This window comes from Tenebrio molitor, chromosome 3 (genome assembly GCF_963966145.1).
Source record: "Tenebrio molitor chromosome 3, icTenMoli1.1, whole genome shotgun sequence".
Taxonomy (NCBI): domain Eukaryota; kingdom Metazoa; phylum Arthropoda; class Insecta; order Coleoptera; family Tenebrionidae; genus Tenebrio; species Tenebrio molitor.
The window spans coordinates 26315448-26341848 of NC_091048.1; the positions used below are offsets into that span (position 1 = coordinate 26315448).

The window sequence follows — 26401 nt, forward strand, 5'->3', positions numbered from 1 at the left end:
TAACACAGTTTTTGACTTGTTTTTGTTCGTTATAAAATTTATTTTTTCCAACTTTATTATTTTTTTTCTCAAAAATTTCCTTATGTAAGGTAACAAAATTTTTATACTGGCATTTAGACAATTAAAAGGGCTATCAGAATCAAGAAAAAAAATAGGGGGTTTCTATTTAAAAAAACTATCGAAGACGTCATAACTCGAAAACAAATGACTGCTTGGAATTTTATTTTATATTAAAATATGTATTTTTATAAACTAAAATTGACCTGCTCAAAGATTTTTTCGAAAAAACATTTGTTTAATTTTTAATGAATTTATTCCATACTTTTGCCGCTCACTGTATAATTTTCAAATTAATTGTACCTACATACAGGGTGTCTCAAAATTCGCGAATTCCGAATTCAGAGCGTGGTAGGAAAGGACCCAGTGGAGCTCGAAAAATACTTAGAAAAAAAATCCGCTCTTCCTGAAGAAGATATAAGCACTTTAATTTTGTTCAATACATAGCAGCTTTCATATGCACAGTGACAAAATGCTATTCTAGCTACGTTGCCGTTCCATTTTTACACAATAAATAACAATAAGCACTGCACTTTTCAGCCTATATTTGAAAAAAAGGCACTTCAAAGAGTGCACCTTCAGACCAATGTATCTTTCTGGGCAGAGTCCCGATTTTTTTTTAATTTCCATATTTGGACTAGTGAAGTGATCCCCTACAACACTCTGCCTTCGGAATTCGCGAATTTTGAGACACCCTGTATAAAGCGGCACATTCAAAATTTGACAAGTTTTCATAGCAAGTTGGATCCGACAAGCTACTACAGATACCCTGTATAATAACGATGAGGAATTAGCTCCAGATTTACTTCTGATAATTTATTATTAACAGTTGAAATTGTTTTTAAAAGAGTTACAAATTTTAAAAATTTGTCAGTTACTCTACACAAAATCTATTCATTACTAGCTATTGCCTGCGATTTTGCCCTTTCAAGCACCTTTCAAAGCATCTGTGATACATATACTACACCTTTGCCGCCGCCGCTTAGATTAAAATTGACGAAACAGAAATAACCGAGATGCGAGCTTAAAGCGCACCGCTCTATGCTCGACACAGATTTATCATTAGTGTGCAGCTCTCTGACGTCACATTATTATGAAACAAAGTGCAGAACATAACCAGGAATCTTCTCTTTTCAACAAACTTTACTTGGAGAAAATCGATGAATTAGTTTTTGAATTAAGTGGATTCAAACAGAGAATCAGACAGACAAAACTCTAAAAACTGCTTGATTTATATACAGTGCGTTCGTAAAGTTCGGAATAAATTCGATAAAACTGAAAGTATTAATTTTTGAGAAAAATCCTTGAACAGGTCAACTTCGTTTTTAAAAAGTGCATATTGTTCAGTACTTTGCTTATATTGACAGCTTGTCATCTCCTAATAATGACGTCATCAATAATTTTTTTAAATGACAACCGCCATTTTTTTCTTATTTTTCTTGTTAAAAAATTTAATTTAATTTTTAACTTAAATTTTTTTTTCAATAGATTTAGTTACAATGGAAGGTTTGTTTTAATAGACCAAAAAATTTAGAACGATTTGCGGTAGAGAATTCGCACTGAAACGGAACAAATAAGCCCTAACATTATTGAGCGCAGTGTACAAAGTGTCGGTGAGTGCCAAATAGTTGGCGGGAGACAACTTCAACATTTGCGTTAAATTTTATTGTTAACCTAAGATGTTTGTTTGATTTTCTTTGAGGTCTATTAAAATTTTTACATTAAAAATTAAGTAAAATTTGTCATTTTCCCAAAAAAAATTGTTATGTAAGGTATCAATTTTTTTCATTAGTCCTTTAAGTACTAAGAAGGTCTACCAGAAAAAGATGAAAAAAGTGAGGGTTGTCATTTAAAAAAAATATTGATGACGTCATTATTAGGAGACGACAAGCTGTCAACTTAAATAACGTACTGTACAATATGCACTTTTTAAAAACAAAGTTGACCTCTTCGAGGATTTTTCTCGGAAATTAATACATACTTACAATTTTATCAAATTTATTCCGAACTCTACGAACGCACTGTATAATATATCGTTGGCTTTCTTTAAAAACCGTGTAAGTCCCATTTTGATTATTAATTTATTTTTCCGTTGACCGCTTGTTAATTTCAATATTAATGACTTATTTTGTCTAAATTATAGTGTATTAATGGACCTCATTAATCAATGATTTTTCATTAATCAACAATTTTTGCGATTTTGACGTTTTGATGAAATTTTGATGTATAAACAACCTGGAACATGCATTGTTTGCACTTACCAACACTGCAGAAGGTGGTGCAGCAGGGTTTTCAATATTTTATAGCTCCATAACTGCACAATTACGAATTTACTTTTTCAAAAGTCGACATTTTTGGTTATAATTCGCATGTCATATTTTTCAAAGGTAACTAGGTTTCCTTAGCAACCGTGATTTTTACGTGAAATTGAATGTGAATGGAGTTGACGTCTTCTGACACTCTTTGTGGAAAAGTGAATAGAAAATGTTGAAAAATTTAAAAATGGCCTACCCTGAGGACAAAAAAAGGATGACGGTATTTATAAGGTTTCATCTTTTTCTATAAAGATTGGTTTTGATTTGGCTTTAATTGTCACCAAAAAAAAAAGTTTGCGGTCAACGAAAAAATTTTGTAATCAACTCATTTGTTAATGGGCGATTAATAATCTCAACTATTAAAGGCACTCACTCGCTACACTCGTTCGTGCTTTAAACAGTTTCGATTATTAATTGCCTTCATTAACAAACTAGTTTATTAAATAACTATAAATAATTATTAATTATTTAAATAAGTTTCATAATACAATCAGCAGACTGTTTTGATAAAATACTATACAAAACTTTAATACACATTTTTTGCACTTTACTCCAAAGAGCACATAAAAAATGAGAATTTGAAACAGTGTTCCAGAAAAATTTTGCGACGATATACAGGGTTATTCACACAAAAGTACGAGCCCAACATGCAACCCAAATTACATTTCACAGATAGCATGGTTTTTAATGCCTGTTATTGTGAACACACCACTTTTTGTGTTTTTTTGCAGTTTGAAAAATCTGTCTTTTTTAAGACGAGTGGTCTTTAAATCTAACCTCACTTTTTGCGTTGTTTGTGTTTTTAATATTCAGTTTGAAAAATCAGTGCTTTTAAGACGAGTGGTTCATTCACAATCGACTCTTCAACACCAGCTTCGACGTTAAATTAAAAAAAAAAAACACCCTTTACGTAGATATGATATGATATGGCTGTTGCTATTTTCCTTTTTAATTTGTAATTTCAACTTTCAAATTAATTTAATGGTATTCATTTTCTTCAACTTTTTACTTTTATAAATATTTGGTGGTCATCTGGCTCTATCTGATCTCATCAATATAATTTCTCTTTCTCTGCGTCATTTATCTAACTACTCGTATTTCTTATTTCTATTTTTATTTTATTCATTTTATCAACTGTTACTGATGCTTTTTTAACATTTTCTTAATCCTTTTTATACTGTTCCCTTATCGCATCCCTAAACCAATAAGTTTCTCTCGCTTCTTTCCACACCTTCCAACATCTCTCTCATTTCCCGCTCTTTATTGTCTTACGTCCACTGGCATTTCATCTTTTTCCAATCATTCAACGCTTGTTTTTCAAATGATTCACTCTCTTTCATCTTATCTTACCAAGTTAAATCCCACCTTTATTCGAGCTGAAATATCAAACTTTCCGCTTCGAAGACTCTCCAATCTTCATCTTTTATTTTAAAAATATCTGGCCGAAAAAAACCAACCGCAACATCAAAAAAAGACAGCAGTGATGCAGCATTTCCCCCAAAATCAAACAGGTTGAATTACGATTGCCTAATTTACAAAAACGCGATTTGCATTTTAATCGGTTTAAAATAAAATCTTTCATTTTTTAAATCTTGCCTGACAACTGTTAGTTTGAGATTAATTCCTCTCCAACAATTAATTTTAATCGCAGTTGTCACCCCTTAATTTCCAGTTTTCCGTTGAATCCTCCCGACTCGTCGCTCTCAGTTGCAGCTTTCAGCTGCAGAGTTTTTCCCTCTTTCCCGGTCGCTGTCCACCGTTTAGCCAGTTTGCGGATTTGTCGATTTTTCAACAAAATTAAATTTAATGCGGCTTTATCGGCATTATCTGGGATGCTGGCGAGCCGCGTCGATACTTCCGGTGTCGCAGTGTTAATTTCCCCGAAAACATTTCCACCCCTGATTAGCGAAAGTGCGGCGTTTCCGCGGGTCCCGTGAAAAATCACCCCCGTCGGCGGAAAAACGGGACGCGGCGCTCCCCAACTTTCTTATTTATTTATACGTCCCTTTTTATGAATCCGGGGTCCCGGAGTCGGGGTTATAAAAACAAACGTGACGGTTTTGGGAAATTCGTCGATCGATTGCGCCAGTTTTGAACGAGCGGAGACGAGGTGGACCGCCGTGGATTTTATATTCCGGATAATCGATAAGTCAGGTGGTCGGGGGCGGCTTTGTCCGAGTCGGGCGTCAAAATGGCCCGGGGGTGGCGAAGTCGGGACGCGCCATAAAAATTTAAATTGGCCCCGAATAAAAATGTAATTACTATAAAGGTTACGATTTGCAATCTAAATGGGGAAGCTCGGTTTAATTTTTCGAAAGGGCGGATTATCGGGGACGGCAACCTGGCGAAAGCTCGGGGCGTAAATTTTGTTTACAACCCCTGCGCGCCGATCATTTTTAATATCGTTGTAACGACGACGCATTTTTCGTTTCAGATCCAAAGCTACAATTGCGAATTGTGGAATTGATTGTGAGCCACCCTCCTCCACCAACCACTTAAATTTTCTATTGACACAAAGGGTGGGGGCGAGTCTCCAGGTTTAATATTCGCGAAGATGATGACATATTGTCGGGACCACAATAAACGGATTTCTTCGCGAGGACAAACCAGCTTTCAGCGCCCCCGGCGGTCCCCTTAACACCCGGACCCGGACTTGTCCCACTTGGTGAGCGACTTGAAATTTTTCCTTTTTGCGGCGCCCCTGGCGTACGCTGTTTGTTTTGCCGAACAATCCCACCGAAAATGTTTTTGTTTGTACTTCACATAAAACGTAATCACGTCAAACGCGAAGGCTAAATCATCGCTAATTTTAGATGCGACGAGCATAATTCCGAAATTGGGGATTAAAAAGTAAATCCTCGTTTATGCGGGGATGACTCGGGACAGATTTGAAGGGACGACTTCATTAAAAAGTGATTCGCATTTTACTACCCTTATCTCTTGTCAAATTTATTATTAAGAATGTTGGGGCGCTGCCGTTCGCACCGTTTCGCCACACCGACAACCCCCAACTTCGTTTCGGGGTTGGTACGTGGCATTTGGGGTTGTGGCGGTCACAGGACACGCTCTCGGATCTCACATTTTTCGCACCGACGGGACTCGTGAAATTTTAACAAAGTGGAAAATCGAAAACGCAGAATTTCCACAAAGACACTGTCAAAAGAGACATTTTTCAAAGAATTTTCATCTTTCGAGAGAGCAAATTGCCCTTGGATGTTAATTATTATTGTTGTTACTATTATTGTCGTCCTCATTATCATCAATTAGGAACAGTTACTGCAGAGTATTCATCACCCAAGTGTCAAATTTGCATCAATTTTATTTCAAAAAGTGTCAAAAATTACAAAACAAAAAAATTTCCGCATGACAAATAAATAAAAAGTGAAATATTTTCAAGCATTACCATCGAATATCCTTCAACTATGAAGCGAATACGGATATCAAATGTACAAAATCTGTTAAAAAACTCAAAATTTCAAGGTTAGCACGTTTGACCTCCAATACGACATCTTCAACGTTGATTTCAATCAAAAATATCTCAAAATTTGTATTTTTAAGCTAACTTTATATTCCTGGTATTCCCTCAGTGTTCAGTAACAGCGTACTGCCCCAAAAAAATCACATTTTTGGAAATTTTGGAAATGGAAATCGCATATAAAATACGTTGATTAAGAAAAATTCATGTGGAACATTCTGAGCGCAGAAAAAATTTCACTCATGTCAAATTTGTTTCAAAAACTTCCAAAATTTTTTACTGTCTACTACATCATTGTTTATAAACAATTAACTCCAGCTATCGATAAATGAAAGACAAATTGTTGTCAGATTCTACTCAAAAATTATTCAAATTAAGGCAAATTTTCAAAATTTTAGTTGTCCAGTTCTTTAAAATTTTCAAAATATTTAATACGTCACATAAAAAATTAAAAAGCTGGGAAGCTCCGCACCGTCAGTCAGTATGTATTCTGTTTCCACAAGAAAAGTCAAAAAAGTTGAAATTTTAGACGTTTTGTCCTAAATGCGACACCATGAACATGAACTGAAAGCCACAATTTTCGAAAATTTTGCTTTTCAAGCTCTCTTTTGGTATTTGCCTGATGTCTCATACAGGTGTTTTTTCAAAAAAAATTTCAAAAAATTAAAGGCTTCCAAGAGTGTCAAGATGTCAAATTACGTTAAAAATAAAAAAGTAAAAATTTACAATCGATGTTAACCCTGTTGAGAATTCTTTACCTAAGAGACAAAATTGCACCAATTTTTATTACAAAAATGTCATATCCGCTGTTCATTTTATCCTCGCGTTGAAGAGTCGATTGTGAACGCACCGCGGATTACAGATCCCGGATCAGCTGTTTAAAGCTAACCTCACTTTTTGCGTTGGTTTGGTTTTTGCTCTGAGTGGTGCGTTCACAATCGACTCTTAAACGTCAATTTTGTTGATCAATTTAAATGAACACCCGATATAAAGTCAAAATTTCAAAATTATGGCGTTCGGCTTCCAATACAACTTGTTCATTATTAATTTAAAGCAAGAATCTCATAATAATTCAAAATCTTGCTTTTGAATTTGAAATTCTTTTTCAAAAAAAAAGTCAAAATGTGGAAGTCTGACAATCAACCTTCGATACAACGTACCATGCGTTGATTAAAGGCAAATAATGTTTAGTGTTCTTCACTCAGCAAGCAAATATGTGTCAAATGTATTTTCAAAAACTGTCAAAAATGTCAAATTGTTGACAATTATTGTGTAATACAACACTAGTTAGCTTTGACAAATAACAACTGAAACCCAAATCTGTATCAGATATTTTTAAAGCATCAGTCAAAATAAGGCGTGATTTCAGAATTTTTTTTTTTTTAAGTTTTGGGTTTTATGAATCAAATTTATTTTCGATACTTTTGACTTTGTATTTATTTTTCTCCATTTTTTTAAATCTAAATCGTTTTTTGTATTACTTGTTTCTGATTTTTCATTTTTGATCTCTTATTTTTGTTGTTAATATTTTTATTAACACATCATCGTCATCATCATTATTATTTTTATTACGAATGACTATATAATGTATTTAAGTTAATCAAGTTATATACTTAAAAATTATCCATAGATCTTTATTCCATGAAGTTCTAATTCTTCGAAAAACAAAAACATTTGAAATTTTTTTTGAAATGAAAGCTGCATCTCATTTTTTTTTTTGCCATGTACGTATTTTTCCGGTGAAAACGTTTGTGCGAAGGGACCTGGTGACTTACATTGTAGGCGTCGGAGATGTTGATGAGTATCTTATTCTTGGCGACGGTGCCGGCGATGCCGACGCCGAAGGGTATTCTGAGATCTTCGGTGCGGGCCAGCTTGACGGCCTCCTCCAAAGAGGTGTCATGCCTGACGTCGAAAAGCTTCGCCACCAGATACTTATCGTCGCCGTCGCCGCGTGTGAGGAAGAGCGATCCTCTATCGGCGCGCGTCAACAGACTCACGTTCCTCAGGATCTTGTGACAGAGGACGTCGATGTCGAGCTCGTTGGCGACGTCGCGAATCAGCTCCATGAAGAGCTCGGACTCCTCCATGGACTCGAGGTCTTGTCGGGGACGGAGAACGGGAGGGTGGCTGCCAACCAGCCACCGCTGGAAGAGATCCGGCGTGGTGGAGGCGCGCCTGGAGGTGGGCGCCGCGACGGCATCCTGCACCCGTCTGCGGAGGTCGAAAGAGGCATGCTGCTTGAGCCACTGCTCGACGAGAGCGCCGTTCGACTCGAGCCATTGCCCCGCCGACACTAAGTCATCATCAGCGGCAGGTGGCGTCATCATCGTCCCGCATGTCCTTACGACGCGCGAGACCACGAGGATGGCGTCCAGGTGGACTGCAAACTGCACTGTTTCATGCCGACTGGCCGCACATGCTTCGCCCGGACAGAGATGCGTGGAGGTATTGATCAGAGGTGCGCAACGGACGGACTACTCTACTCCAAATCGTCTAAGGATGTCGTCAACCCGCCCCTCGCGCGAGGACCGCCGGGGGCGCCGCCGCGGCCACCTCGGACGCAAGCCGAAGGCTCACAATTACTTTAACTCTTCCTCCAACTTACACATCCGAAACAAACACCCAACTCGCGAAACAAACTTTTACAACTTTGACGATCGTTTTCCAAAAAAAGACAAAATTTTCAAAATCTCGCGCGCAGCTTCTCAACAACGCGCTCACCGCAAATCTACACCTACCACCGTCGAGTTGTCTTCGTTCACACGACTTTCCTCGGTCAAAATTGCTTTCAAAAATTTTTCAAAAAATTTCAAAATTTCGAAATTACGACAAGTAAAATAAAAATCCGCATCAGATTCCAACGAGATTGTTTCAATGGACCGAAATTTCAAAATTCTGCTTTCCAAACTGCGCGCTCGAACTTGCAGGATTTTCAAAAAACTTTTTGAAAAAAATCAAAATTTTTAAAAATTCAAAAAATCTAATTATTCTTCTGTTGTGACACCCTTAATGACAATTGTAAAGAACTCTTTGCCCACCCCCTACGTCAAATTTAATCCAAAAACTGTCTCCACTGCAACTCCCCCAACTTTAATTTCGACCAAAACCTGATCACAAAAAGTGAAAATTTCAAGATTTTGATCGATCGTACTCCACCACACTTGCACCAAACTGCCTTGTCAAAAATGTAGCGAAAGTGAAAATTTTGGGAACACCCGGTAGCAGACTTAATCGCCGTAATTCGCAACTGCCATCCACGTAATACACTTAACACATACCAACTACGTGTCACCGTGCCTTTAAACTTTTTTACGACTGCGTCTGATTAGCATGCTAAAAGCGATTTCATTTACACCGCGCACTACGTAGACGGTTTACGTTAAAGCGCCTTAATCGGTTCAATTTATGTTTATCGATGCGGAAATACGTGTTACGTAAACGGTGTGAAGGATCCGTCGCGAGTTTTCCGTTCATTTGGGAAATCGTGAATCGCGGTCCCGTGGCAAAATCGGGTGCGATGACAAATTCAACAGTCGGAATGACCACACGCGCTGCAGCGTTTTGCAGAATGCAAATCGTTTGGCGAATCGATGGGACGTAAAACCATGTTGGGATTATTGCAGTGGTGCCGTGACAATACCGGAGCCAAATATGAAGGCTTATTATAATGGACCCACCTAGATGTCCAAGTCCGCATTCCCGACAATAAAACTTCTTCATTAATGTGTCCTTTTGGACTTTGAGGGTACTGGTGTTGCATAATTAGCCGTTAACGACAGGATGTCCAATAGTTTGATTGTTGCTAGGAGAGCTAAGAGGAAAAATCGTTTCCATAGCGGAGGATTCGATTCGAAGTAGTAGTTTGGTGCCAGTTTTGGCCGACACGCCATTAATCATTTTTACTGCAAATTTATTTCAAACCAGAGCTCGTGGTGAAGATACAAAATTTTGACATTCTTGGATCGCGATGAAAATAAAAATTTCCTACCGAGGAGTAGTACGTACTTGTTCCTCCAAGAAGAAGACGACTAACAGAATTCTTTCTAAGTGCTTATCAGTCACGACAAAAATAAAAATCTTCTTCTGAGGAGCAAGTACTAGTAGTCTTTCCGCGAAGAAGATAACTAACAGAATTCATTCTAAGTGGTTTTTCTAACTCTTCGTTCCACTAGTTGCTCTTGGATTTTTTTCTCTGTTGTACTGTCTCAGAAGAAGAAGACAACTAACAGAATTCTTTCTAAGTGGTTATTAGTCACGACAAAAATAAAAATCTTCTTCTGAGGAGCAAGTACTAGTAGTCCTTCAGAGAAGAAGATAACTACCAGAATTCGTTCTAAGTGTTTTTTTTCTAACTCTTGGTTCCATTAGTTGTTCTTGGATTTTTTTCTCTATAGTACTGTCTCAGAAGAAGAAGCCAACTAACAGAATTCTTTCTAAGTGCTTATTAGTCACGACAAAAATAAAAATCTTCTTCTGAGGAGCAAGTACTAGTAGTGCTTCAGAGAAGAAGATAAGTACCAGAATTCGTTCTCAGTGTTTTTTTTTTCTAACTCTTGGTTCCATTAGTTGTTCTTGGATTTTTTTCTCTATTGTAATGTCTCAGAGGAAGAAGCCAACTAACAGAATTCTTTCTAAGTGCTTATTAGTCACGACAAAAATAAAAATCTTCTTCTGAGGAACAAGTACTAGTAGTCCTTCAGAGAAGAAGATAACTACCAGAATTCGTTCTAAGTGTTTTTTTTTTCTAACTCTTGGTTCCATTAGTTGTTCTTGGATTTTTTCTCTATTGTAGTGTCTCAGAAGAAGAAGCCAACTAACAGAATTCTTTCTAAGTGCTTATTAGTCACGACAAAAATAAAAATCTTCTTCTGAGGAGCAAGTACTAGTAGTCCTTCAGAGAAGAAGATAAGTACCAGAATTCGTTCTAAGTGTTTTTTTTCTAACTCTTGGTTCCATTAGTTGTTCTTGGATTTTTTCTCTATTGTACTGTCTCAGAAGAAGAAGCCAACTAACAGAATTCTTTCTAAGTGCTTATTAGTCACGACAAAAATAAAAATCTTCTTCTGAGGAACAAGTACTAGTAGTCCTTCAGAGAAGAAGATAACTACCAGAATTCGTTCTAAGTGTTTTTTTTTCTAACTCTTGGTTCCATTAGTTGTTCTTGGATTTTTTCTCTATTGTAGTGTCTCAGAAGAAGAAGCCAACTAACAGAATTCTTTCTAAGTGCTTATTAGTCACGACAAAAATAAAAATCTTCTTCTGAGGAGCAAGTACTAGTAGTCCTTCAGAGAAGAAGATAACTACCAGAATTCGTTCTAAGTGTTTTTTTTTTCTAACTCTTGGTTCCATTAGTTGTTCTTGGATTTTTTTTCTCTGTTGTAGTGTCTCAGAAGAAGAAAACTAACAGAATTCTTTCTAAGTGCTTATTAGTCACGACAAAAATAAAAATCTTCTACTGAGGAGCAAGTACTAGTAGTCCTTCCGAGAAGAAGATAACTAACTAAGTGGTTTTTCTAACTCTTGGTTCAATTAGTTGTTCTTGGATTTTTTTCTCTGTTGTACTGCCTCAGGGCTGGGAGCGTTATGACCCCGCAAACTGCCAAATTAAGCGACAACGCAACAAAAAACCAACTACACCATAATCACGATCTAGATTATTTCCCTTCCCAAATTGCTTTTAGCACAATTACATTTTTCCGGAGAGATGCAGACCGGAATAATCAATGAGGAAGCGGCTTTTGCCTTCTGTACAGGCCGAAAATCCCGCCTCCAGATTTATTACGCCGCCAAGGTTAAAGTTACGCACACCAGCGCGCCAAGATTTACTGGAACAATAAACTGACCCCCTCGTGAAAAATGTTCCTTGATCAAACTCGAAAATAGGAAACATAAATAAACGGACAGGTTATCAAGTTATAAGTTTATTTACTTTTAAAATAAAAAACGAACTTCTTTCTATCGTAATAAATTACAAATTTGGCAGTGAATCCATTCGTCTGTCGAGAGTACACACCGGGGCAGCATTGATGAACAGGGTACAGGCTGCGACGTAAGTCGTGACGTACCTACCAGTTGTTCATTCTGAGAGTTGTAATACTCGAAAGTAGAAGTGTGAACAGTTTAAAGTAGAGTTATTAAAATTACGTGATGTGGAGTGCCTCCGGGGTGCCTTTAGGGCCTTTGTATTGTGCAGTTGGTGACGGTGCCGAAAGTCTCGGTGTAGAAGAACTGGCAGACGGCGGCGTTGTTCTCGAAGGTCATCTCCGGGACTTTAAATTCGGGATTGACGGCAACTTTGAGCGTGTAATTCCCGGGCTCGATGTCCGAAATGTCGACCCACTGACAGTCGACTGTGTACTTGTAGATGTCGCTGCAGTTGACGGAAATCCCCTGGTCGCCGTAGTTGGCGCAGGCATACCGCGGTTCGACTCCGGGCAGGCATTGGTTGTCCTCGAGACAGAAGGACGCTTTATGTCCCTCCGCCACTCGGCGACCCTTGCCGTCGTAAATATCAAACGTCGCGAATACCTCCATGCTGTGGTAGTGCCTGAAACATATTAAATTTTACGGCCTGTCATGCGAGAATGTTGTTATGGCTGAAATAATGGCTCGTCATAAATGGATATTGTTATTTGTGTTCCAAATTAATGTTTATTCGGGCTGACGTCAGAGCTTCGCGATGGTGAAAAAAGCTTTCCGGCTAATTAGGGCGGTGAGGTGTGCGACTCCGGACGCCGGAAATCCAACCGCCACGTTGACTTTACGGTGGCCATTTTGACTAACTTGGGACAATTAAGTTCCGCCGAAGGGATCAATATGTTTATCATAATATCTAATTGTAAAACTCCAACAAGGAGTTTCAAACTGAGGTAATAAAATGGAGGGTCGGTTCCAATAGTTGGGGCTCAAACGGCACGAATTTCACGTGAATAAGGGCTCGATAGAACTTGCCAAATGGACGGAGTTATTAAAGCAATTACTACAGTTTGTCGCCTGCTCCAAACTATCCTGGGGTAGGAGGTACAGTGGTTGCAAAAAAAAAACGGGAAAAGGAAATTTTCTTAATGTAAATTTGGTTTTGTCCATTTGTCAATTTAATTGTTAATTCAATCAATTTGATTGATGACATTTATTGACAGAACTTCAAGGCCACTTCAAAAAGAGCGGTGCACACTGTATAAAATCTAAATGACATAGGGAGGAGTATCAATTCTTTATAATAATCACCAAATTCTCTGATGCTTTAGATGATTTTTTGATTAGAATCGTTATTTATTAAGTTAACAAATGTCTATAGTCTGTTTTTTTATCAAAGAATCACCAACACTGCAATTTACACCCAAAATAGAGCTGACAACATTGTACACTTTTGACCTAGAGTGAAAGTTTTCATAATATAAAAATTGAGGTTATGTAGAGATATTAGTTATTAATAAATGTCTCACTTTGCGAGGCATTTTTAATAACACGTTCCAATTTTAAATGCGAGTTTGCGTACTTTCAAGGACATTAAAAATGACAGGCGTTGGCAGATGTAGCCAATAGAAATATCATTAAATTCCCTGAATTTAGTAAAATGTTATTATTGCAAACCTAAATCAACAGGTCGTGGTTCTTAAAAAACAGACTATCAAAATAAGAATTCATAAGGCATTTGGTAATACATATGTAGTATGTAGTTTATTTAACGAGTTCGTGTATAAAATCGTTTCACTCGCGATTTAAACTGGCCCGCTCATGCCAAAAAAGCCCAATTTACACACGAACGAGTTGAGGACAATGTTTTTTTGTTCGACGAGCCCCTTGAAGGCTCTAAATCGCTTAAAATCTTTAAAACTTGACGTTTCGGTTTGACAAGTTGTGACATTTATCAAAATCCGTTCACACAGGAGAAAATTCTCAAATTCTGACAGTGTCGAACGAAAGAATATTCTTGACCTTGACGGTTTTTTGACTATTGAAATGTAAGCCAAAGAACTCTAAAATTACTATAAATGGCCGTACTGCCAACTTAAATTTAAATTTTCAAGGCCAACTGCGTCGACAACCATTTTGAAGTCTAATAATTTTTTATTATGATACCATTTGCCATACACGCAGTTTTTGCACGACTTCCACGTCGGAGTTTGTTGTGAACTGTGCAAGTTCCACCGGAACGGGGTTCTTCCGGCGGCCACCCATCCAAACGCTGACCGCGTTCGCCATTGCTTAGCTTCAATGATCGAATAACAATTGTTAATTAATTATGTGGAATTTGTTTTTGGGGGCGCTGTGGAACGTGGAATGTGTTGAAGGAACTCGTTTCGCGAAAATGTCAGTTTTCGGCGTGTTTTGCTCCCGCTGGGATAAACGGAGACAAATGCGTGGCCCGGGATTATGGAAAATATTTTGCAGTCCCGAAGGCCACAAAATCGCGCGCCAAAGCCGGCAAATAATATTTCGCTGATGCCGCAACGAAATCCGCCATCGGAAGCCGCCCCCGACCCACGACCCCTTTTGCATACATATGAACTCACATGTGACACATGTGCCATTCCCATAGATGTTTGGGTATGGCGGGACGGAAATCGGCGGTTCCGGCGTTGAAAATCCTGGCCGTAAATCGCAAGAGCCTCCTCGTCTCCAGATGCCAGGAGGTCGACTCCTTCTGTATCTCGTAGGCCTGCGCGCCCAGACAGTTCTCCTCCATGGCGCACTGCAGGAAGAACAACTGGCGGTCCTCCAGGTGGGCGGTCCTCATCAGGTCGACGTGGTCGATCACCAGGTCGGACAGGGAGCTGGCGCAAGCGACGGCGGCGACGTCGCGGCTGGTGCAACGCCCCGTCGAGGCCTCGTCGTGGAGGCAGTCGCCCAGGCGGGTCTCGTTGCCGCGGCACTTGATCCCCGAGAGGCTGGCTTTGGTGAGGTTTCCGCCGAAGAAGTCGGTCTGGGGGGCGTCGCCGGCATAGCCTGGAGGGAGATTTGCATTCGGAGATATGAAATCCGATCGATCGGAGTTTCGCCGAGTTCCATTACTGATAAGGACAAATTACGGCGCGAGTCTCACCTAACGACAGTTGCTTGCACACGACGATAGCTTCGAGGAGGGACCAGCCGTCCCCGCAAATGGCCCCCCATTCGCCGCCCCCGCTTCTCACCTCCACCCTCCCCTCGCTCGCGATTCTTCCTCCTCTTAAGCGGATCTGCAGCTGTGGAGGCAGTCGCACCCTAAACGACATAATTTAATCGAACAAAGACTTATCTGGAGTCACTCACAAAGACAGCGTGTTGTGCTGCTCGACCGCGTTCTCTGTGACTTCTTCGACTTCGTACTCTTGACAGATGACGCCCGCCGCCTCCGTCGAGGTGCAGTCGTTGCTGCCCCAGCCGTCGAAGCGACACTCGACGATCTCGTTCTCGTTGCCGTTGCAGAACACGTTGTCCATCCAGTATTTTCCTGCGGGATGAGAAATAATGGCGGTTTGATGGGTCGTAAAGGACGGTATTTATGGGTTATTACGTTTCGCCGGACCGAAATGGGAGTTCACGGTTGGTCTTCCAGCTCCCGCTGGATAGCCCAGTTGTCTGCAGATAACGTCCGCCTCGGACACGTCCCATTCGTCATCGCAGACGGCACCCCACTGGCCCCCGTGCAAAATTTCCACGTTACCTAAAATACATCCGATACGTTATGTCCAACGTAAATCATTCGAATTGTGAATATAGCCCAACGGATATTTATTAGGGTGTGGAGCGAAAGATATTATGCAGGAACGACCGTAAATAAATACGTACATGTAATTATAAATTTTGGAATAACGTAAAAAAAAATGTAATCAAAAATGTATCTAATAAATGTTCATCTAACACAAATTTAAAAAAAATTGAGACAGTACGAAAATAGTTTTAATATGATGAAAATACTGATAAACAATTAACTAATGCATTAACAATATTATTAGAAACTTTCGATGCAATGAAAAATCTACATTCAAGGAAAAATAGTATATTATTTGACGAGCTAATAATGCCTATCATAATCCACGAGGGTGAAAGTTAAAAAACGAGCCGCAGGCGAGTAATCGATAATCACCAGAGTGGATTATAGGCATTACTCGCGAGTTAAATACGACGTTTTATTTACGGCCTACGACTTTTTTTCATAAAACAGTTGGCTTACAAAATTTTTAAGATCTGTGACTTATGATAAATCACGGGTGTAATTTATGGCTAGCATAATGTATCTATAGTTACGTAAATAATAAACGTATTATTTAATGATCTTAGATAAATATATTTAACTATAATTAATATCAAGCGTTCAAATGAAAACCTGGGCTGAGTAGGCGTTGAAAAAAGTAAAACAGTGTAAAGTTTGAATTTCCCGCCGTTTGACACGAATGACATTTGTTTATGTTTAATCGACAAATGATTGAACATGTTTGTCTTGAGCAAAGGGTGCCCTTATTCTATTTTTAATGTAAAACATTTCAAAAAAAGGAAAAAACAAATATTTTTAGTGTATTTTAAGTTAGCTGTCAACATGCTCTAATTACAATTGTCAATTTACACTTTAAAAAAGCAAAACAACTGACGGTTTCCAACCCCTTCCTGGCGCAGGATTTTATTTGAAGGTCCGATTATTTAAGTACGGTGTAAAGGTGTAAAGCTCGTGAGTAAGAGGACTACAGAGCAGCAAATTATTTGTTTTTTCTACTTTCGACGAATGGGTTTGACCACACGAGGCACAGACGAGTGCGCCAATCCCAGGAGTGAACTGTGAATGTATGAATTTCATACAATATTTTTAGAAAAACAATCATCACCAAAACACAAATTTAAAATTTGACGATTGCGAGACAACTTCAATTGTTTTTAATGCACTCTTATGGTGCGACTATTATGTGTACGTATTTGCATAACGCCAGAGTTTAATGAGGACACAACAACCAACAACGTCCTTTTTTCTCTCGCTTTATACTTTTTTTTCTATTACCATAGAGAAATGTTTTACGCATTAGGAATGGGGGAAATACAAAAATAAATTTTATTGCAGATAATAGGAAGATGATCCCTTAATATTTTAACAACAACAAACTAACACTGAAGCTAGTTGAGATTTTAACAAGATGGCGCAACCTCGCATCTCGAGCCATAAATATATACATAGAAGTGTAATGTAGCGATAATTCCAAGAAATGTGTAAATTATCAAATGTGTAAACAGTTTATTCTAGCCTAGAAAAAAAATATCCACGCCTTTTTTTTTCGTAATCGTAACCACAATTAAAACCCTAGGATCTGCAGACCAATTGTGAAAATCACGTGCATTTAGTTTTGCGCTGAACCTGAGCCTGAACCCATTCAGAAAGAGTTCCAGAACCGAAAGATCCCCAAGTAGAGGCGAAGAAAGAAATCAAAGCAAAGAAATAGAGGAGAAAATAGAAACAGTGCTCAGTGAGATAAAAGAGGATATGGTGGGAATAGTAGAGGTGAGCAGAGCACGAAGAAAGGAATTAGCGGCAGCGAGAGAGAAGGAGGGAGAGCAAGAAAGAGAGGACATGCTGAAATCGTCAGAAGTAAGGAAAGAAAGCAGCAAGAGAGAAAGAGAAGAGGGTAGAACGGCGAAAGAAGGCAAGAACCCACTCAGAAATAGTTCCAGAACGAGAAGATCACCAAATAGAAGCCAAGAAGAAAACCAAAGCAAGGAAATGGATAAGGAAATAAAAACAACCATGATAAGAGAGATGAGAGAGGAGATCAAAATACTAAGAAAGGAATTAGCGGCAATGAGAGAGGAGAATGGGGAGCTAAGGAAAGAATTAGCGACAGTGAGAGAGGAGATGAGAGGAAGAGAAGAAAAAGGGCAGTTGGAGAAGGCAGATTGGATGAAAAGGATGGAAATGATAGAGGAAAAGATGGAACAAAGAGAAAAGAAGGAGAGGAAGAATAATGTTGTAATAACTGGAATAGGAGCAATAAGTGGAAATGTAGAGAGGGGGGTGGAAGAACGGTTAGAAAGGGAGATAGGGGTGAAAGTGAATGTAAAGGAAGCATTTAAAATAAATAAAGATAAGATGATGCTGGCAAAAATAGAAAATTGGGAGCAGAAGAAGAACATAATGCTAAGTAAGAGTAAGTTAAAGGAAAAAAAAGGTGAGAGGATGTATATAGATGACGATTTGACAAAAGAAGAAAGGGAAACACAAAAGAAGTTAAGAGAGTTGGCCAGAGAGGAGAGAGATAGAGGAAAAAGGGTGAAAATAGGATACAGGAAAATACAGATAAGCGGGGACTGGTTTAGATGGGATAAGAGACAGGAGAAACTGAAGAAAATTTGCTAGAAGGAGAGAATAAGAAGACGACTCGGCGAGAAAATGTACAAGGAGAAGGTGAATAAAAAGGTAGAGGGACAAAGACACAGAAAAGTGAGAGAGAAGAGAGAGAATAAGAGAATCGAAGTACAATAGGGAGGGGAGAAAGTGTGTGTGAGAGAGGAAAATGATAGCGGGTTGCAGAGGTGGGGACGAGGAGAGAGAGAACAGGAATGGGAAGGAAGGAGAAGAGAGAGAGAAGGTGCAGGAGGTGACGCGAGGACAGTGAGAAGATCGAACACATGCGGCGAAATGTGAGAGAGAAAGAGAAGGGAATGGGGAGAAATATGGAGCGAAGACGGCAGGGAGATGGATGAAAGAGTAAGGAAGAGGAGAGAGAGAATAGAGAACGAGAGGAGTGAGGGAGAAGAATAAATTGTTATTTTTATGTTTATGTTTTTAATCAGGAATCCGAAAGCCCGTAGGGCAAAATAAAGCATTTTGTTGTTAGTTTTGCGCTATAGATCCGCATGGGGGCAGAAATGTCATGTACAGTTTAAGCACAAAAGTTGAGTACGCCACTGATATCGCATTAGGACGAATAGTAAGATTAAAAAGTTATCGAATGCAACGCAAAAAAGATGCAAAAAGTTTTGTTACGCGGGTGCTAGTACCGCGTGCAAATTAGTTGCTCTCAGGCTACCTTCGGGCTCTGCTTCGGGGATCGTTTGCTTCGAATTTTGCGTCTCAGTGTGTCGCTCATTATCATCGAAAATTGTACCAATAGTGAAATGACCGATATGGTACTTTGCCTTAGGGGCGCAAGCTTTGTATCGCGAAAACTTTCCGGCGCATCGTGTTCCGCATTTGCAAACATTTCTGGCTGTACAGCGTCTACGGAAAAATCGTACTTTTCGACCGAGAAGTGTGGACAGGTGCCAAGAACGTACGCCATGGGTGTTACAGCTCAAACTCCAAGTTCTAGAGACCCGTCAACAGGTATGTACCCGGCAGTTAGTTCGTAAATTTTAGGTTTCTCAGTTTGTGGTATGTCGCACTCTTAAAGAGCAAGGGTTGTAGCCCTATCATGTTCAGCGGGTGCAAGCATTGCAACCAAACCGATTATACGAGTATTCACCGGCAAGAGTTTTGTGAGTGGGCCATTTAAAAGTGCGGTGATCAACCTGATTTTTTGCGAATAGTTTTGTTTGCCGATCAAGCGGGTTTTACACGTAAGGGAGTTTTTAATAGCCACGACACCCATATTCAACAGCACAAATCCGGGGCGATCCAACAAGGAAACACCCGAACGCTCGTAAATTTACGAGACAAAAAATGGTGAACCAGTCGGCTAAAGTCGTTTCAAATTAGTTATATTTATTTAACGAGTTCGTGTGTAAATTGGGCTTTGGGAGTTGAATACAACGTTTTTTTGTTCGACGAGACACGTAAAGGCGCAAAATCGCTTAAAATCTTTAAATTAGCTTGACGTTTCGGTTTGACAAGTTGTCATATTTATCAAAATCCGTTCACACAGGAAAAAATTCTCAAATTCTGACAGTGTTGACAAAAACTAAAATTAAAACGTTACAGTAATGCGTTTTCTTTCTTTCAGTAATAAAAAAAAAACTCCGGCAAAAAGATTCGAACCCGGAGCGTCGAGCGTTCGGCCTGACCCAACAGCAGGAGAAACGCCTCAAAATTTGCCATTTTTTTCTCGTAAATTTACGAACATTCGGGCGTTTCCTTTCAGGGTGGTGATATGGGCAGGCGGGGCAACCACCCTGATTTTTTTGTTCAAAAAACCGTCACACATCTAGCGACCTCTCCCTGTAAGACTTCTACAGAAAAAAAAAGTTTTAGTTTAAAAATTTGCTTGATAGTTGGGTGGTTCGAATGCTTTTCCCGCACAAAACAAAGATAAAAGAATTCGTGGCACACGTGGTTGGAAATTTTCGCGACCACATTTTGAAAAATATTTTCCTTTTTGTCTTTTCTCTCCTTTTAACACTTTCAGGATGTTATTTTTTACCGCTAGTATTTTCGTACGAGTAGAAATCAAACGAAAATGAAGAATATTTTGAGTGATCATAAATCATTAGGTACGGTTTGAAACGGTTCTCTAGAATCTTGCGAATATTTACATTGTCATAAATATGAGCTTTTTTTTTCTTGAAAAACTTGTAGGAAGTAGGAACACAAACTCAAAAAAAATATTTATATTCCTCCCACAAGTAGCACGGTTTTAACACGTTTAAAAATAGAATATTCAATATTTCTTCCAATTAATTGTGAGATGAGCAGTATCATTAATTATCGATTAAAACTGACATTTCTTAATTAAAGTTGTAGATACAGTGTTATACATAGTTGCTCATTAAACCTGTGTTAATTTGACATCTAATTTATCAAAGTCAAATTAAAATTTTATTTAAATATTTTACGATTTCCAACAACAATGAAGCGTTCTTGACGGTTTAATTGGTCAAATTATTATCTAAAATTAAAGTCCGACGGAATTGAAAATGCAACCCACAATACATTTGCAAAGTTAACGTGGCTATTTTGAATATCGTATTGTTTTAAAACTACAGAAGAAAGTGGTTCTTTTTTCCACTTGACAAGAAGTTTGAGTCACGAGCGTAGCAAGTGAGAGTGAAAAAAAACTTTCCTCTCGTGTTGGACACAACAGTTTTTCTACAACATGTTGCAACTTGTATAACATAAAACATAATTTGGATTCGTCGCAAGTTTGATCAATTTAGAGTGTAATCGGGGGAACTGGTTCTCAGAACCAGGTTTGTTTGATGTGAGTTGTTAAAATATTTTCTTTTAGGTCGTTAACAATTTCCTATGACCATATGTATTTTCAAAACGGAGTCAGCATTATATAATACAATTTATTTTTCAATTTCGGGTTCTTATATTTTTTGAATTTCGCTTTTGACGATGTTGATCCATGACTGCATAAATGACGAAACTTTCTCAACTCTTTCTTGTCATTATCTCTCGAGTCATTAAGGTTTTAACATTGAATTTCTACAGATTTGAAAGATTTTAAAGTTTTACCTTTTTAACAAACTTATACACATTACTGTAAAAAAAATTGCACTGCACCACAACCACACTTTTCTCTTTTCAAAGGCACTGACTGCCTTTTTTGAAAAGGGACAATCCACTTTCATTGCCTTGTTTAGTTTCGTTATTGACATTCGTTGTTCACCACAAAATTTCTCTTTGAAATTTTTTGTAAAGTTCGTTCGCCACATTTTGCAAAATTTGAAAATGCTGACTCGCCGATATGTTCTTTTAAGTCTTGAACTGCTTCTAAAATAATATCCACTTCTTCGAGATATCTTACACCGCATATGTTTGTTTTACAATACTGAATCACTTCACACTTACTTTTTCTTTTACACCTCCTTCTCACCTCTGAAGAGCCATCATTAGGTAAACAGATTTAGTCATATTTTTAGCCTTAGCACAGAAACAACTAAAATAATATTTTATATTATTTCTTATTCTTGATTGTTTCTGTGGATATTCTAATACACTTTTTTTAAAAGATCTAGTAGATCTTTAACCAAAAACAATAAGATCTTTGTACCAACTTCTTTTCCTACTCGTGAGTATTGTATTCAAAGGTATTTTGTCCGTATTAATGGAGATGTCCGCAATGAAAGGACTGAATGTCCGTAAAAACTTGCGGAAATGGTAAAAACCAAGAAAACATTCGCCAGATCGCTACTTTACAGATTTGTTACATTCAGTAATTACCTTCGAACTCGGCCCTCCCCCCAACGAGTTTAATAGCCCCCTCGACTTTCTTGAGCCTCTTCAGATGCTTCCTCACCAAGAACGCCTTCTTCCTCTTCAAATCCTGCGACACCGACCCGTTAAACCCCAACAAAAACGACGGTGCCGATAAAACAACTAAAATGTGTATTACATTCATGACAATTACTTTAACTAATCTTGTATCCACATTAGTGGACCTAGTTTCGTTATTGACACAGCTGACCCCGCGTTTTACTTATCTCGCATTACTTAACTCGACATCGCTGACACCGGACCCAAATCCGCACTTATTTCGACTCGGAAAACTTCCATTTGAAGTTTAAAATGCCCGGAGACGGAAAAAGTTCACCCGGAACTCCGGAATTCAGCAAAAAGACTGGCAAAAATTGAATTCGAGCGTTGAACAATTTCAATAAAACGAGTTGAAAAGACAGTCGAGTTTTGGGGGCAAATAACGTGAGACTATGATTTAGATGTTTAATTAATTATCAAAAATCATCTCAATACAAAGTCAAAACGAGGAGGAAACAGTGGTGAAGTCAGGGTGAGTCGCCGTCCGTGGCTCGGGGGCGGTCTCGGGAGTACAGAGTTTGCGAGGACGTCCACCGGCTCGGTCTGCAAACATGGATGCGGTGAAAGCTCACTCTGCGCCGTTTCGTCACCTCAAGGACAATGGTTTACAGAAATCAAGAGTCGCTCGAAATATATAAATTAAAAAACTATACAAACTGCTTACATACGACTGAAAGAAAAGTTATTGGATCTCTATCCTATTTGAGCTTAATCTACACAAATTCTCGTGGGCAAGTAATTTTTGAACGCATACAAAATCCGACCTTTCCGACTGTTCGACTGAACACAAAAACTTGAGTAACTTAACTGCATTGTACAAAAATAATTGAAGTCCGTACCTGGTGGTGAGGCAGGTACGAGACAAACACACAGACAAAATATCACAATAAAACAATATAATGGTCTTTTTCTTAATACATCGATTATCTAGTCCATACTTGGTTACGTGACGTGATTGTGGAATGAAAAACAAAACAACATTCAAATACGCCAACAATGCCCTACTTTTGTGACAGCTAACCCTTAACGAAGTCCTTCCATTTCAGTAGATGACTCCTAAAGTAATCTCACTTAAAAACAGAGGTATATATCATTAGAATAAAAAAATAGTAGTAGTAATCAAGTCGCATAAAAAATTTACAACGATATATAAAAAAATCTTATTAGGTACGCACTATATATAAAAAAATATATATTAAAAAATCATCTACCAAGATGGAACTTGTGCATGCTTAATAACACTTATATACAAAAAGTTAACAATGAATGTTAGCCTTGTCGGAGCGGAGATGATTGTGCCAGAACTGGGAAGACGAAGATGAGACGGGGTGGGGTGGATTGTGACACATATCGAAAACATTAGAGGCATCAGCTCTCTGTCATTTGAGGTAACAAGGAGGGGTTGATGGGGATGGGCCTGGTCCGTGGCAGTTGTTTTTTCTGCAACACAAGCAAACAGTTAGGCGGGTGGAATGCGGCGGAACGGCGTTATTTTACCTTCCGACGGAACGGAAAACAGCCCTCGTTTTCCGTCGTCGTGACGGGCTGGAGTATGAGGTCGCTGCTTCGTGTACCGTACGGACCGAACACGTTCAATTGTCTAAAACAGTCAGTTTCTATCATCTCGCTCTGCCACGGTATCGACACACAACCACTGTTGAACTTGTGGTAGAAGGAGGTGTCGTTCTCGTCGATGTTGACGCCCTTCACCGTTGAGAACTGTTCGATGTCGAGGACGTCCTTCGCGTAGACCGCGTGCGGCTGAAATACAAAAAGAAAAAACACCAAAATTGACTACCTTCTTCATTCTTAACTTCTTGATGTGATTAAAAACTGACTAACTGAATTGTGAGGAAACTCGTGGAACTTTGTGCATTTAGCCGAGGACGATTCGACCTTAATGATCCTTCTTTGTGTCTGACAATGAAATTATTACAATTTATGCATTTTAAGTAGGAAACTTTTCGAAGCGCTAAGTTTCTCCAAAAATGACGGACTCTTTCACAACACTTATTTTCCAGTTCTTTCACAATTCGCTGTCTTCCTTAATTTCGTTAAATATGACAAAGTTCTCTTGAATAGAATTCGTACATTGAAAACGCCCTTTTCGACAAACTGAACATCTTACGCATTCTCAAATCACTTGAATTTTTTTTCTACATGCCCAGAAAGCGCAACTTTCTTCTCGCAAAATAGGTTTTTCTTCTCTAGAGAGGAAAAAAATGTAGTGTTGCATGATTGCCATTGAATGTTGTTTCGCAAAAAATATTCTAAAAAGAATAAGTAAATTCATTACCTTGTTAAAAAAATTTATTTACTGCTGAAATACTTTAAATGAATTACATATACAGTGAGCGGCAAAAGTATGGAATAAATTCATTAAAAATTAAACAAAATTTTTTTCAAAAAAAATCTTTGGACAGATCAATTTTAGTTTATAAAAATACATATTTTAATGCAAAATAAAATTCGAAACAGTCATTTGTTTTCGAGTTATGACGTCATCGATAGTTTTTTTAAATGGAAAGCCCCTATTTTTTTTCTTGATTCTGATAGCTCATTTAATTGTCTAAACGGCAGTATAAAAATTTTGTTACCTTACATAAGGAAATTTTTGAGAAAAAAAAAATAAATTTGGAAAAAATAAATTTTATAACGAACAAAAACAAGTCAAAAACTGTGTTAGTAAGTATTTAAAATTATGGAATTAAATGTTTGATTTGCCAACCCCCAGCTTGTTGACAATAAGCAAGTTTATGAAGAAATTCCCTCTGTTTTAGTTTTATCTAGTTTTATCCCCGCACCCAATCAAAATTAAAATTTCTATACGTTGTGTTTCTGTTAAATGAGTCATTTTCGAAAACGCTTTGTAAAACAAATAACACATACCAATGAAATTGACAATAACATTTGACTGTTTGATTTACCTACTTGATTTTTTGACTTGTTTTTGTTCGTTATAAAATTTATTTTTTCCAACTTTAGTATTTTTTTTCTCAAAAATTTTCTTATGTAAGATAACAAAATTTTTATACTGTCATTTAGACAATTAAAAGGGCTATCAGAATCAAGAAAAAAAATAGGGGGTTTCCATTTAAAAAAACTATCGATGACGTGATAACTCGAAAACAAATGACTGCTTGGAATTTTCTTTGATACTAAAACATGTATTTTTATAAACTAAAATTGACCTGTTCAAAGATTTTTTTGAAAAAAATTTTGTTTAATTTTTAATGAATTTATTCCATACTTTTGCCGCTCACTGTATAATTGTTTTGTACTTTTCTTGTACATTATTTTTATAAATTGTAGATTCAATCAGAGTACATTGGCAACACTGTTAAACTCTTGACCTGCAAGTTGTCACTTTGTGACGTAAGGTCATGTGACATATTCACGAGACGAAAAAGAGAAGAAAAAAAATTGCAACAGGTAGAAAAAATTAAATAATTAATTGGTTAATATGGAAGTGTTTATAAGTCAGGTTCGACGGAATATTCTGCCTGTTAATCCATTCTCGAAAATTAAAATGATTTCAACTTTTGATAAAACAATTTAAAATCCCTTGTTAGTGTCAAATTCGCTATAAAGTCCATTCAAAAATCCAAAAACCACCAACGTCGCATTTTCCTCGATAATTACTATCGGCAACGCTGTTTAGTGTAAAATTTGGTGAGAATTGTAATTTTTAAGTGTTTATTAAATGTCTTGTTTTTCGGGGCATGTTGAAGTAAAAATATGTAATAAGAATCAATAAATAAATGAAACGTGGTGCTAATAAAACAATATAAACGGAATTCAAAGCAATTGAATTTTTTTTAATCAAATAAATGTCATAATTTATAGTTACCAACATAGTATGAAAAAATATCTACCAAGGGTTTTTTTAATTTTACCAATCTAAAGCAACAGGTGGTGGTTTTTTGATTTTTGAATGGACTTTAAGTGACTCTCACTTTTGATAAATGGAATCTACATTAAGATTTTCTTCAAGATGTTCTAGTTTTCCTAGTTATACTGTAAATGACATCAACTTTGGAATTGGGATGTGTTTTGGGTCACTTTAAAATTGCTTGTCTGTTCTGTTATAACTTCTCTTGAAATGACTTAAATTCTTTATCAACGGAACACTCAAAGTATTCATTCATTCTTGTTTTTTTTTACGACATCCTTAGCTATGTCGCTGCATATTATTTGTGATTAATTATTAATCTCGATTTTGATTAAAAAAAAAAATCTATAGACACCCTGACATAACAAATATGGATACACATTTACTTTACAAGTTTTTTTTTTCTAGAATTCTTTTTTCCCTGTTATTTTTTCAGCTACCGGGTGACTTTTAACGATCGAAATTATTTTTGTTCGGTTGATGTTGGTATACTTGAC

The 26401-nt window shown here is 37.7% G+C and overlaps 3 protein-coding genes across 9 annotated transcripts in view; all 3 read right to left on the minus strand.

Annotated features, from left to right (window-relative positions):
• Pde6 (phosphodiesterase 6) overlaps nt 1–8647 on the minus strand; it is a 35080-nt gene extending 26433 nt beyond the window's left edge. Inside the window, exon 1 of the mRNA XM_069041458.1 lies at nt 7623–8647. Within this exon, the coding sequence (XP_068897559.1) occupies nt 7623–8177 (555 nt within the window). The 5' untranslated portion in view covers nt 8178–8647. The remainder of the gene's footprint in view (nt 1–7622) is intronic.
• A 3108-nt stretch (nt 8648–11755) lies between these two features.
• On the minus strand, nt 11756–22194 carry LOC138125903 (lysyl oxidase homolog 3A-like). The gene is made up of 6 exons (XM_069041469.1): nt 21920–22194; nt 15350–15499; nt 15106–15286; nt 14897–15057; nt 14367–14799; nt 11756–12397 (listed from the first exon to the last, which is right to left on the minus strand). The coding sequence occupies exons 1-6, from the start codon at nt 22095–22097 to the stop codon at nt 12022–12024; spliced, it is 1479 nt and encodes a 492-aa protein (XP_068897570.1). The 5' UTR covers nt 22098–22194; the 3' UTR covers nt 11756–12021.
• Nucleotides 22195–22403: 209 nt separating this feature from the next.
• Nucleotides 22404–26401, minus strand: part of Gprk2 (G protein-coupled receptor kinase 2) — a 36433-nt gene continuing 32435 nt past the window's right edge. For all 7 annotated transcript variants that reach the window (XM_069041463.1, XM_069041464.1, XM_069041460.1 and 4 more), the window contains 2 exons: nt 23510–23773; nt 22404–23452 (listed from right to left, as the gene is read on the minus strand). In XM_069041463.1, the coding sequence (XP_068897564.1) occupies nt 23381–23452; nt 23510–23773 (336 nt within the window). In that variant the 3' untranslated portion in view covers nt 22404–23380. The remainder of the gene's footprint in view (nt 23453–23509; nt 23774–26401) is intronic.